The sequence below is a fragment of the Microcebus murinus genome, chromosome 2 (assembly GCF_040939455.1).
Source record: "Microcebus murinus isolate Inina chromosome 2, M.murinus_Inina_mat1.0, whole genome shotgun sequence".
In the NCBI taxonomy this organism is placed as follows: domain Eukaryota; kingdom Metazoa; phylum Chordata; class Mammalia; order Primates; family Cheirogaleidae; genus Microcebus; species Microcebus murinus.
The window spans coordinates 94,045,554-94,057,558 of NC_134105.1; the positions used below are offsets into that span (position 1 = coordinate 94,045,554).

At 37.8% G+C, this 12,005-nt stretch overlaps 1 protein-coding gene across 5 annotated transcripts in view; it reads left to right on the forward strand.

Annotated features, from left to right (window-relative positions):
* The window catches only part of SLC22A15 (solute carrier family 22 member 15), a 92,406-nt gene that overhangs the window by 4,541 nt on the left and 75,860 nt on the right, over positions 1 to 12,005 (forward strand). For all 5 annotated transcript variants that reach the window (XM_012761803.3, XM_076000006.1, XM_012761804.3 and 2 more), the window contains exon 2: positions 8,287 to 8,499. In XM_012761803.3, the coding sequence (XP_012617257.3) occupies positions 8,287 to 8,499 (213 nt within the window). The remainder of the gene's footprint in view (positions 1 to 8,286; positions 8,500 to 12,005) is intronic.

Below are 12,005 nucleotides of genomic sequence, written 5' to 3' on the forward strand. Positions count from 1 at the left end.
TCTTAAGATACACAGTTCTGGGGTTCTAGAATGCATTATTTTTATGTAAACTCCTAATAACCCCAACCTTATTTTTCAGACCCTAGAACTACCAGTGCCTTAATATTATCCATACAAAAAATATCCTTTCATTGCATTTTAGAAAGTGGAATGATTGAATAGGAATTTTGCAGAAGAGGAAACTATAATAGTAAACACATAGAAAGATGTTTAACTTCAGTGGTCATCTTGGATAGGCATATTAAAATGACTATGAAATACCATTTCACACTTATATTAGCAAACATTAAACAGTCTAGCAGTACAAGTGTGATGAAAATGAGGAGAAATAGGAACTACCCCATTTAGAGAACAATCTGGCACTGTCTAGCAAAATTAAAACCCATTGTTGAACTCCTAGATGCCCACCCTACATTATCTCTTGGACTTGTACATAAGAAAATATGCATAGGATGTTTATTGTAGCGCTGTTTGTAATAACAAAAATTAGCACCTTGATGACTTTCAAAAAGGGACTGGATAAAATGTGGCATAGACTACAATGACTAAAATGAATGAACTAGATCTATATACAATTATATGGATGAATTTCTAAAACACAATGTTAGGTGAAAAAATAAACAGAGTGATACATACAATGTGACATATTCTTAATACAAATTTTAGAAACAATACTGTATTTGTCTTATGAATGTGTGACACAGGGTAAACGTATAAACATGAGTAGAAAGATCTATATACTCAATTCATGAGATCGGTTGCTTGGGAAGAAAAGAAAGAGGTGGGCTTAGGGAGGGATACAAAGGAGACTTCATCTGTATCTGTAATATTGTATTTTAAAAATCTGGAGCAAATATAAAATGTTATTTGTTAATTGCTCTGGTGAGTTCGTGAATCTTATTTGTTTTGCTTTTCCATGTTAAATTTTTTTAAGTGAAAAAATGGTAAAGAAAAGAAGATGTGCATATCTAGGAGAGAATACTGTATTGCTCTATGAGAATAATGGCTCATTCTTTTTTATTCTTTAATTAATTATGGCTGCAAATTGTGGTCATTTAATACAGGAGGGTTGGATAGAGTTTAATTCAGGGTGCTTATTAAACTTTTATAGAATGCTATCACAACTTGCCTCCCCTACCTGCTTGCACTTGTCACCATGTCCATTTCTTCACAGGAAATTCCTTTTGATGAGATACGGTTGAGGTGATAGCTGGTTCTTCTAATCCTTGCCATAAGCAAGTGATGAAGTTCACACCATAAATATTAGTGAAGAGTTTATTGTATTATAGTCATTATGACCAGCTCTCATGTCCCTAGGTGTTCTCACCACCACCACGGGTTCAGCCATGATGGGAACCTGTGGCATTCCTAAGAGTTTGCCTATCATGACCCTAAAACATATAACCATCTACCAGGATTCTCTTCTAGATTGAGTAAGTTTTATGCTGCTCCTACGCTCAAATTTTGGTTCTGTGGAGCTTAGATCTCCTGTGGGTTTATGATGATCTGGGGAACATTTGCCTGGTGTTCCTTCTACCAGTTTGGGTGGGTGATGCACCCACCACCCATCAAAGAAGAGACCAAAGCCACACTTGACCTTTCAGGAAAACTTGTCCATAGACAGTTACTGCCCCCTGGTGTAATGCAGATGAAGTTGCAGATCTATCAGACATTTCCATCTAGGGAGGTAGTGGAGATAGGAGGCCTCCAGGTGGTTTAGGGAGCTCCTTTGGGCCTGGTACATCTCAAGAATTGGGATGTGCCTTAGAAAGCAACTAGCTGATGTCTCTGCATCACCCACAGCTGTTTGACTTGCACCCTGACAGAGAAGATATTCCCTTTCAAGACAGCATCAAAAAAGTCATTAAAGTCATGCAGACAGAGAATGACTATGGCACAAAGAACACTAGAATTGAGTGCTGTGCTACTCTGCAGTAAGATGGCTGAGTGAATTAGGCAAGTGAATCCTCACTCATTATTGTGTGTTTGGAAATGGCTAGCTAGATCATGAAAGTTCAATTTGTTTTGCAAGTTTAGGATTTCTTAAAGTTGCTCAATACCCTGCAATCAATTCGCGTTGTGTCAGTGTTGACTTTGAGGTTTTAGGAATACTAGCTTGGTTCATCACCACAGTTAGAGGCTGCCTTAGAAGAAAGAAGCCATCAAACCCAAAGACGCACATAGCTCGGGACTCTCCTCTCTGACTTCTTTGACCAAATGCTCAAACAAACTTATAACCACATTCATGGGAATTATATAGTACTCAGGAAATCCTATAGTACTCTACCATAGGGTGATTGTAGAAAATAGAGAAAATGTAGAAAAGAAAAACATTACTAGTGCTTCTACCACCCAGAAGTAAAACATGCTCATATTTTGGTGTCTAGCCTTCCAGACTCTATTGTATAAATATGTACATTTATCTTTTTTGTGGAAACATGTGTTATAACCCGATTTTGTCTCTCAGCAGTATTGTGAATGCCTTGCTGTGCTCAAGGAGAACTATGTATTTTTTAATGGCTGTAGCATTCTGTTTCCATATATGGCCATACCATAATTTGCTTATTCAGTTCTTTTGTGTTACATATGTTTGCTGCTGCTTTTTCAACTTCAGAAACCTCCACAGCCCATGGTATTGGGTTGTTCTTTTGTTCTGGCCTTGCCAGTTGATTGTTTACCACTCCTCATAAGCCCAAACTTCTCCTGTTTCCATTGCTCTCATTCTCCCCACATGCTCTTTATACAAACTTCATGAATAAAATAGAGGTTCCTAAATATTATTAAGTTTCCTAAATATTATTAAGTTTCCTAAATATTATTAAGTTATGTTTCCTAAATATTATTTACTTCAAAATTTATTTTTATCCTCTGTTATCGTTAGGTTTCCCCAGAGAAAACCTGTCAGGGCACACGTTCAAGAGGAAGACAGACTCCAACCCTCTTTCCAGGGATATCCTCTCACCTTTGTTCTTGATTCTGTGTCACTCCATCAATGCCTCTAATCCTGTCTCTTTCTGCATTCTCTGACATTCCAAAGAATAGTCTGCATGGTAGATTTAGGTACTTACTATGTCTAAGTGGTGTTAAATAGCATTAACTCATAAAATGAAAGGGCTATTCCTTTTTTTAGTCTTTTTTAGTCCTGTTTAACTAAGGAGAAAGTCTCATTTGGTGCTAGCACTTCTCAAAATATTTGCACATATTTCTGTTTTAACAAAGGAAATGAACTGGAATTAAAGAATTAAAGGAGGTTCAGATTGGCAGAAAACCTTAGTTAGAATTTAATAACATTATTCTGCTTTATTGTATTTATTACTCATTTTCTTTTAAAACTTCTTTTTAGATTATAAAACATTTCAAATGAAAAAAGTACAGAGAATAATACCCAATTATTCTCTATGTATAATAGAAGTAGGTACATATGTACCTACTTCTAGATTTAATAAATGCAGATATTTTGCCATATTTGTTTACCATATTTGTGTCAGTTATAGTTTAACCAGAGAAGCAGGAAACAGGATCCCCCAGGATGGAGATGTATATATGTGTATATGCATTTGTGTATATGTATGATTTTATATCTATATAATATTGATGAATAATTCATTGTAGAGATTTGACTGCATGTACTATGGGGGAGCTATTTCAGCAGTCCTTGTAAGGCTATTGTGTTTGTGTGTGATGTTGTGACTTGAAGTCTACAGGGCAGGCAGTCGAGAAGGGAAAATAGTATTAGGTTATTAAATATGAAATGTCTGATTTCCATAATTACTAAGTTTGACAATCGGTATCTCTGACATTTTACTTTGACACTTATTTTATTTTTATTGTGAAGGTACATCCTCATTCTTTCAAATGCATGGTTTGGCTTATGATTATCTTTCAGAATCTTTTTAGAGCAATTTTTGTGAAACCATGGATAAGTAAAAAAATTCATGTTATTTTCAAATAAGAGTTCCATCGTGGAACTAATGCTCAGATGGCTCGAAATATCAACAAAGTGTTTGGGAAGGATATGGCTAATGAACGTACAGCACATTGATGGTTTGAGAAGTTCTGTTCTGGTAATTTTAGTCTTGAAAATGAGCCATGTGGGTGATCTGAAACCAAGGTGATAATGATGAGCTGAAAGCTGTAATGGAAGCGAATCCATCTTAACCTATGTGTGAATTAGCAGCAAGGTTTGACATTATTATTCCAATAGTATTGCAATATTGGACCATTTGAAACAAACCGGCAAGGTAAAGAAGCTGGTTAGATGGGTACCACATAAATTAAATGAGCGTTAAAAGAGAAATAGTTTTGAAGCTTGCCTTTCTTTGCTGTCACGACATAAAGGTAAGCCATTTCTACACCGTATTATTATATGTGATGAAAAATGGATTCTTTTTGACAATCACAAGCATTCAGCACAATGGTTATATAAAGTACCAAAACATAGTCCAAAACCAAATACCCATCAAAAAAAGCTAATGATGTCTGTTTGGTGGTCCAGCGCTGGTATTATCCACTGCAGTTCCATGAAACCTGGTCATTCGATTATAGCGGAGGTCTGTTGCAACCAGTTGGATGAAAAGATGAGGATGCTTGCAATTAAACAGCTGAGATTGGTCAATAAGACAGGCCATGATTCTCTGCCATAATTATGTACCTAAAAAAAAAAAAAAAAAAAAAGACAGGCCATGACAATAAAATCACCTTTGATTGTTTCCCTTGAAAAAAGATTTGGCTCAAAAGTTAAGTGGCTCCCATTTTCATCTTGGTTTTGCTATTACTGTTATTTGTAACTTTGAACAATTCATTTAAATACTCTGTATCTTATTTTTCCTTCTTAAAAAATAAACATAACCATGACTTCACAGCACAGGATATTGTGATGAGATAATTTATAGGAGACTTTCTGGTTTCCTGAGAAGTATTATAAAAGCTTATAATGGTATCAATATAAAATTACTTTTAAAACCTTCACTTTTTGAAACTTTTAAAAGTTCAGTCCCTTAGTGCATGTTAGTCATTTTTCTAATTATAATTACATTGAAAGGGGGAAAACAATCCAACCATCTGTGGCACTTGTTCTCCTTCCCTGGAGGTAGAGCTAGAGAAGATAATGACTTATTTGAGGTGGTGTTAGTCCCACTCTGAAGGAGAATGGATGGTGGTTTCTCATTGTGGCTTTAAGGCCCATCTGCTGATGGGTATGATTTCATTAGACAAAAATATGTGGGTGAATGTGTGCATGGAGTAGTAGAGCAATAGTGGAGAGAAGAATGAGAGAATATTTTTATTTCTGGAGTAAAGGAGCAAGATGTGAGCTATGTGAGATTGTCACAGCCAAAGATGGCAAACTAGGGAAAACCACCCCTATATTCTATGTATAGGTGGTTCATCCCTATGGCTAAGTAAGTGCTAAAACATCTTTGATTTCCTCTGATGGTATCACTCATGTATGTGGCTCTGGTATAAAGGACCTGACATCGATCTGTATGTAGAGTTTAAGCATCGCTTCTCTGACCTAATCTCTCACGGTGCCCCATTCATAGCATTTATCAGACAGCACTGTTACTGCCTGCCTACTTTGTTTGTCTCTTCCTTGTGGTTAGCAAAACTGTGCATGACCATGGGTGTCAAAAGAGGCAAAAAAGCTGACACCTTTTTATTGAGGCTGGTACTACATAGAAGAGTTTCAGGTTTCTGACTCTTCTGGTGACATAAATCTGTGGCCCCGTGTGTTGTGTTGAGGGCCTTGGATGTCTGTGTGTGTGTGAGTATGTGCATGGTGTGGGTGAGGGAGACGTGGAGGGGGGACGGAGAAATTGAGAATGGTGTAAAGTGCTTATTTTGCTTGGAGATTGCTAGGAATGAAACTGGTTACTACAGATAACACTGATTAACTAGGTTTCACTGTTCCCTACATTTGAATAATGGTGTAGATGAACAAACACCATTTGGTTTTCGTACTGTTTTGTCCAAATTGTAGTTTCTACCAAGAATGGTGGCCTTCATAATGAAACATGCCTCAGGTTAAAACATGCTTGAGAACATCTCATTTTTTTTTTTTTTTTTACCTAGAATGTTTATCCTAGAACAATCCAGATAAAAATAGGATGTGTTAATATATATTCAATAGAAACTTTGAATCATGCCTGGTACATAGCATTGTAGAAGCACTTGCTATTATTATTAGTATTCCATCCTAGTCACTTAATCATTCACTTGTTGAGTGTGTAGGCCCTGGGTTATTTGCTTTAGAAGTCCAAAGGTGAATCATATATAAATCCTGCCCTCAAGGAGAGAATATTCCAATAGGAAAAATTAAGCAAATGCATAAATATAATGCCATGAAGAAAATGATATGTGTTTTAGAAAAGTCTAGGTGAAGCTTTGGGGGTAAGCAGAAAAAAGCAGGAAAGGTTGGATGGGTTGGATGGGTTGGTGAGGAAGGCAAGCCTTCAAGGAGGAGGTGATATCTGAGCTGCCTCTTTGAGGGTGGGAAAAGCTCAAACATTCACAGCAGGGAAAAAATGCCTCCTAGGTGAAGCGAATGGTATGAACAAAGGTAGAAAAGAGCACATTTAGAGAGAAGATGACTGGTTTGCTTTGCCTGCTTGAGGATTGTGTGTTCCTTAGAACTGCGTTTTGAGTTCTGAGTTTCCTCACCCCATGCTTTTTGTTTCTTTATGCCCATTAATTAAATTTCAGCAGATTATAATCAGGAGGGGCAGTTACTAAATGGGTGAAAGTGGCTTTGTGATTATAGCTGTTGCAATGTGTAATTGATCTGTTCCTGTAATTATTCAGGTTTTTATTTTTATATGCTGATTGCCTTCTACCCTAAAACTTCCATAATGGTATGCAAATAGGGTCCAGGAAGCATATACGTCTAGGAACATGTTTTCCTTTGCATTTTATAATAAATCATCCATACATACTCACCTAAGGTAGCTTTACACCTCTCCAGAGAGGCCTATCATCAATTGACTCAAAATAGATTGGGACCACTGATAGCCTCTCAGCCTCACCCCGAGTGGAAAAATCCCATCTTGGATTTTACATTAGCTTTCTGTGATGACACACATTGTGTGAGACTTCTTTTTTCTCTTCTTGCCAGTGATCCCATCACCTACTGGTGGTAAATGACTCTGCCTTTGGCTTTGGCTCATCCACTGAACAGCTGAATACAGCCCTACAGAATGGGTTTCTTTGCCCAGTGCAGATATAACTGTTGGCAAGTCTCTCCACCCTTTTGTGCCTCAGTCAGCTCATCCATCCAGTGGGCCTGTTACTATGTGCTGTCAAGAAATCACGTACTTTGTATTTTTTAAACACTTATTCTGTTTAAAGGTATTTTAAGACATCAAGTTAATAAGTTAATAGGGATAGTTTCTTCAGTAACATCTCACTCAGGAGCAGACTAATGATGTGTTTGCTTAATAAATGTTAAGTTTGAAATAATCGTCCAACAGTGATAGGTAATATGAATGGAAACCTGTAGCATAACAAGGCTGCAGAGAGCTTGACAGCGTATAAACCCAAGTGTGAGTGGCTGTAAAGCCCAGAACAAGCAGGGACAAATGGCACATGTGTTCAATCAATATTTCTTGAATGAAAGGGTGACATTTTTTTGGAGGGGAAAGACAACTATGGTTATATTAAATCAAGTTTATATATAGCTAAAGGTTATGAAATGAATATCTCTACCTGTGATTTTGAATTTCTTTAAACCTTATGAGTTGTGTATCATATTTTAAAATAGTAACAACTCAAGTACATTTTATGCTTACCTGCTTTAATAAAACAATATTAGATATATTGTTTTCTGAGACACTTAAGTATGCTACAAAGTGTCTTGTTTAGATTATGAATCCAAGATCAGTATAGTCCTAGCCTCCTGGAGAATGCTTATCTGAGCTAAAGATACAGTGTTGAAAAGGAAATAGCTGAAATTTTAGTCTTTTAAATCAGAGCCAATAATGTGCACCCCGGCCTCACCCCTGCAAATCATATAAACACAGAATCCTTAACATCAGACACATCTCAAAGAAGGAAAAGCCGGTAAAAAGATATTTTGCTTTACAAGTGGGCTTGCTGATGGGGTCCGTTCATAGTAGATCATGAAGCTTCTTTTTCACGTTTTTCCCTTTTGTTTCTGGTGTGGCTCATTTCTGTAGCTCATAAAAACACAAAAGCAAGAAACTGACCTTTCAAGGTTTGCAGGCCTACTATGTGAGTTTTCAACGTAGATGGCAAAGGTCTGCAGTGTTTGGTTATGTGTGTTTGCTCTTTCAGCTGTACGTGGCCACGGAGGCCATCCTCATTGCTCTGGTCGGGGCCACGCCGTCGTACCACTGGGACCTGGCAGAGCTCCTGCCGAATCAGAGCCATGGCAACCAGTCAGCTGGTGAAGACCAGGCCTTTGGGAACTGGCTCCTGACAGCCAACGGCAGCGAGATCCATAAGCATGTGCATTTCAGCAGCAGCTTCACCTCCATTGCCTCCGAGGTAATGTCAGGCCATTCTGGTCACTACGTGATGTTTCTCTTTGCTCAGATGGAACCACTCTTTTTTTGTTGTTGTGTTGCTTGAAATTTCAGCACACCTTCAAATAACTTTCTAGTAAGTTTAAGAGTTAAAGGTTTCAATGTATTGAAGGAGAATATCCTATGAAAACGCATTCTACACGTGGCAGAAACCTGAATCTTACTATACTACTGAGAGGAAATAAGGTAAACTCCAAAAGAGCCATACTTTGATTGTGTGTCCTTTAGAAAAATGAATTAAAAGTTTCATCTCTTTTTATTATATATGTAAAAATTAACACGTAAAGGGAGGGAAATGCAATGACCCATCTGTACTATCCACAGTTCGTTTTAAGTCCAGTCCTGTGTGTAGGCCACCTGGGGCACCTTGACTGTACAGTATAAAATACAGACAGTACCCACCTAGCATGTGCAGGAAGCCTTACTTTCAAGGGGGCTTTGCTGGCCGAAGAGAAGGTCCTGGTCATTCTGAGCCAGCCAGAGTTAGGAAGCTGAAGGTAGACAGTCTGCCAAAGAGAAACCCTAGAGGGGCAGAGTTCATGGTAGGAGGGGCAGAGTTCGTGCTCAGCTGGAAAGCACTGGGCCTGGTTATTAAAATGTTGAAGTACTCCTGTCTCCTTTGCCTGCTCTGCATAAGCTGTCACCACCCTGGCGCTACCCTTGGACCCTATAATCCAATTAATAGGGTAAATTCCTGGTACAGCAGGGGCCTCTCAGACCCTTGCCAGCTCTTAGTTCTGATTGCCATGCTAGTCAGCTTCCTCTCGAATCCCTTTGGCCACTGTCCTGCAGGGACAGCAGAGTGCCCGCCAGATGTCCTGCTCTCGTCCCCAGTCCAGGCCTGGAACCGCCCACCTCTGTGTGTGTCTTTCTGTCTGCTCTGTGGCCCAGGCAGCCTTACCTGTCATTGAATATTTGGATGATCACACTTTGGGTGGGGCATACTAAAAACAGAGGAGGCAGGCTGAGGGTGATAATTGGTTGGCCTTTCCTTAGGAGTCCCCCATGGGAAGAGATAATTACTAGATTAACTTTTCCAGTAACTGCCAAAGCAGCATTTCTGACAACAATCCAGTGGTGTCACCCCTCACTCAGAAACCTCCAGTGATTCCACACAGAACACAGTAGAGACCCTACAAGTGATGTCCAAGACCCTTCACACTTCACAGCTTGGTCCAGGTGTACTTTTCCAGCCCTACTCTGCACTTCCCCCCGCCTTTCATCCTCTCAGGAGTATCTACTGTTTCCCACACATGCCTGAGCTCTCTGCCTACACCTGGTATCTGTTAGGAATGCACTCACCACTCACCCAGCCTCTACCCAGTGATATCCTAACCTGCCCTCTAAGGCTCACTTTCAGTGTCTCCTTCCCTGTGATTTTTCCCAGCCCACTCCCCAGAAGTAAGTACACTTTTGTTTCTGCCCCAGTAATGCTTTGTTTGTACTTACGTTACAGACTATTGTTTGTGGTTCAACTCTATTTTTAAAAAGTCCTTTGAGATCAGAAACCATGTTTTGATCATCTTTGTATTTCCATGGCCTATAGCAAGGATCCTCAAACTTTTTAAACAGGGGGCCAGTTCACTGCCCCTCAGACCTTTGGAAGGCTGGACTGTAGTTTAAAAAAACTATGAACAAATTCTTATGGTGGATTATAGTAATTGATTTTTCAAATATTGAACCAGGCTTGCATCTCCAGGTGGTGTGTAATTCTTTTTATATATCATTGAATTCTATTTACTAACATTTTGTTAAGGATTTTTACTTCTATGTTTGTGAGGAGTATTGGTCTGTAGTTTTCTTTTTTGGTATTATCCTTGTCTGATTTGGGTATCATGGTAATACTGACTTTATAAAATGAACTGGTAAGTATTCCTTCCTTTTCTGTTTTCTGGAAGAGATTGTGTAGAGTTGGTGTTAATTCTGTAATTTTTGGTAGAATTCTCTAGTGAAATCATCTGGGCCTGTATATTTCCTTCTGGGGAGTTTTAAATTATAAATTTAGTTTTCTTAATAGTTATAAGGCTGTTCAACTGATCTATTTTGTATTGGTGAGTTGTGGTAGTTTATATTTTTCAAGGAATCGATCCATTTTATCTAAGTCGTCAAATTTTTGTGTGTAGAGTTGTTCATGGTATTACCTTATCATCCTTTTGACATCTTCAGGGTCTGAAATGATAAACCCTCTTTTCTTATCTGATATGGGTCATTTGTGTCTTTTCTCTTATTTAATTACTTCTAAGTCATCATAGAGATTTGCCAATATTATTGATCTTTTTAAAGAGCCAACATTTTGTTTCACTGATTTTTCTCAATTGTTTTTCTATTTTCAATTTTATTGATTTCTGTTCTTTATTATTTCCTTCATTCTGCTTGCTTTGAGTTTATGTCCTCCCTCCCTCCCTCTCTAACCTTCCTTACCTCTTTCCTACCTTCCATTCTAGAGGTGGTAGCCTAGGTTTATTGATGAGAATCTTCCTCTTTGCAAATGTAAACATTTAGTGCCATAATTTCCTTTTCAGCACTGCTTTAGCCATGCCCTAAACATTTTGATATGTTTTATTTTCATTTTTATTTAGCTCAATGTGTTATTTTTTTCCTTGAGACTTTCTCTTTACCCTGTGGATTATTAGAAGTATGTTGTTTAGTTTCCTAGTGTTTGGAGATTTTCCTGTTTGCTTTCTGTTACTGATTTTGAGTTTGAGTCCATTGTGATCCAAAAACATACTCTATATGACTTTAATTCTTTTGAATTTGTTGAGGTTTCCTTATGGCCTAGGATGTGGTCTCTCTTGTCATGGGTACTTGTTTTATAAATATTGTTTAGATCCTATTTGTTGGTGATGTTGTTGAGTTTTGAATCCATGCTGTTTTCTGTCTAGTTGTTCTATAGGTTTTTGAGAGACAAGAATTTATGCCTTTAACTATAATTATGGATTTGTATAGTAGTCCTTTCGCTTTTCTATTTTTGCTTCATATATTTTACAACTCTGTTGTTGGGTATATACGTATTTATGATTGCTGTGTCTTCTTGGTGAATTGACTTTAAATCATTATGTAATGCCCCTCTCTAGCCCGGTAATTTTCTTTCTTTCAAAGTATACTTTATCTGATATTAACACAGCCACTTCTTTGATTAGTGTTAGCATGCTGTATATTTTTTCCTCCTCCTCCTTTCAGCTTGCTTATATCATTATATGTGAAGTTAGTTTCCTATAGGCAGCACGTAGCTCAGCCAGGTTTTTTTTAATTTACTCTGCCAATCTCTGTCTTTATTTGGTGTGTTGAAATAACTTACATGTAATGTAACTATTTGTATGTTAGGGCTTACATCATCCATTTTTGTTTTCTGTTCTCTCTGTTTTTGATTTTCTCTTTTATTTTTGTCTTCCTTTAGGCACATGAATACTTTTTAGAATTTAATTTTGACTTTTTTATGGTGTTTTTTTAGTATGTCTCTTTGAATAG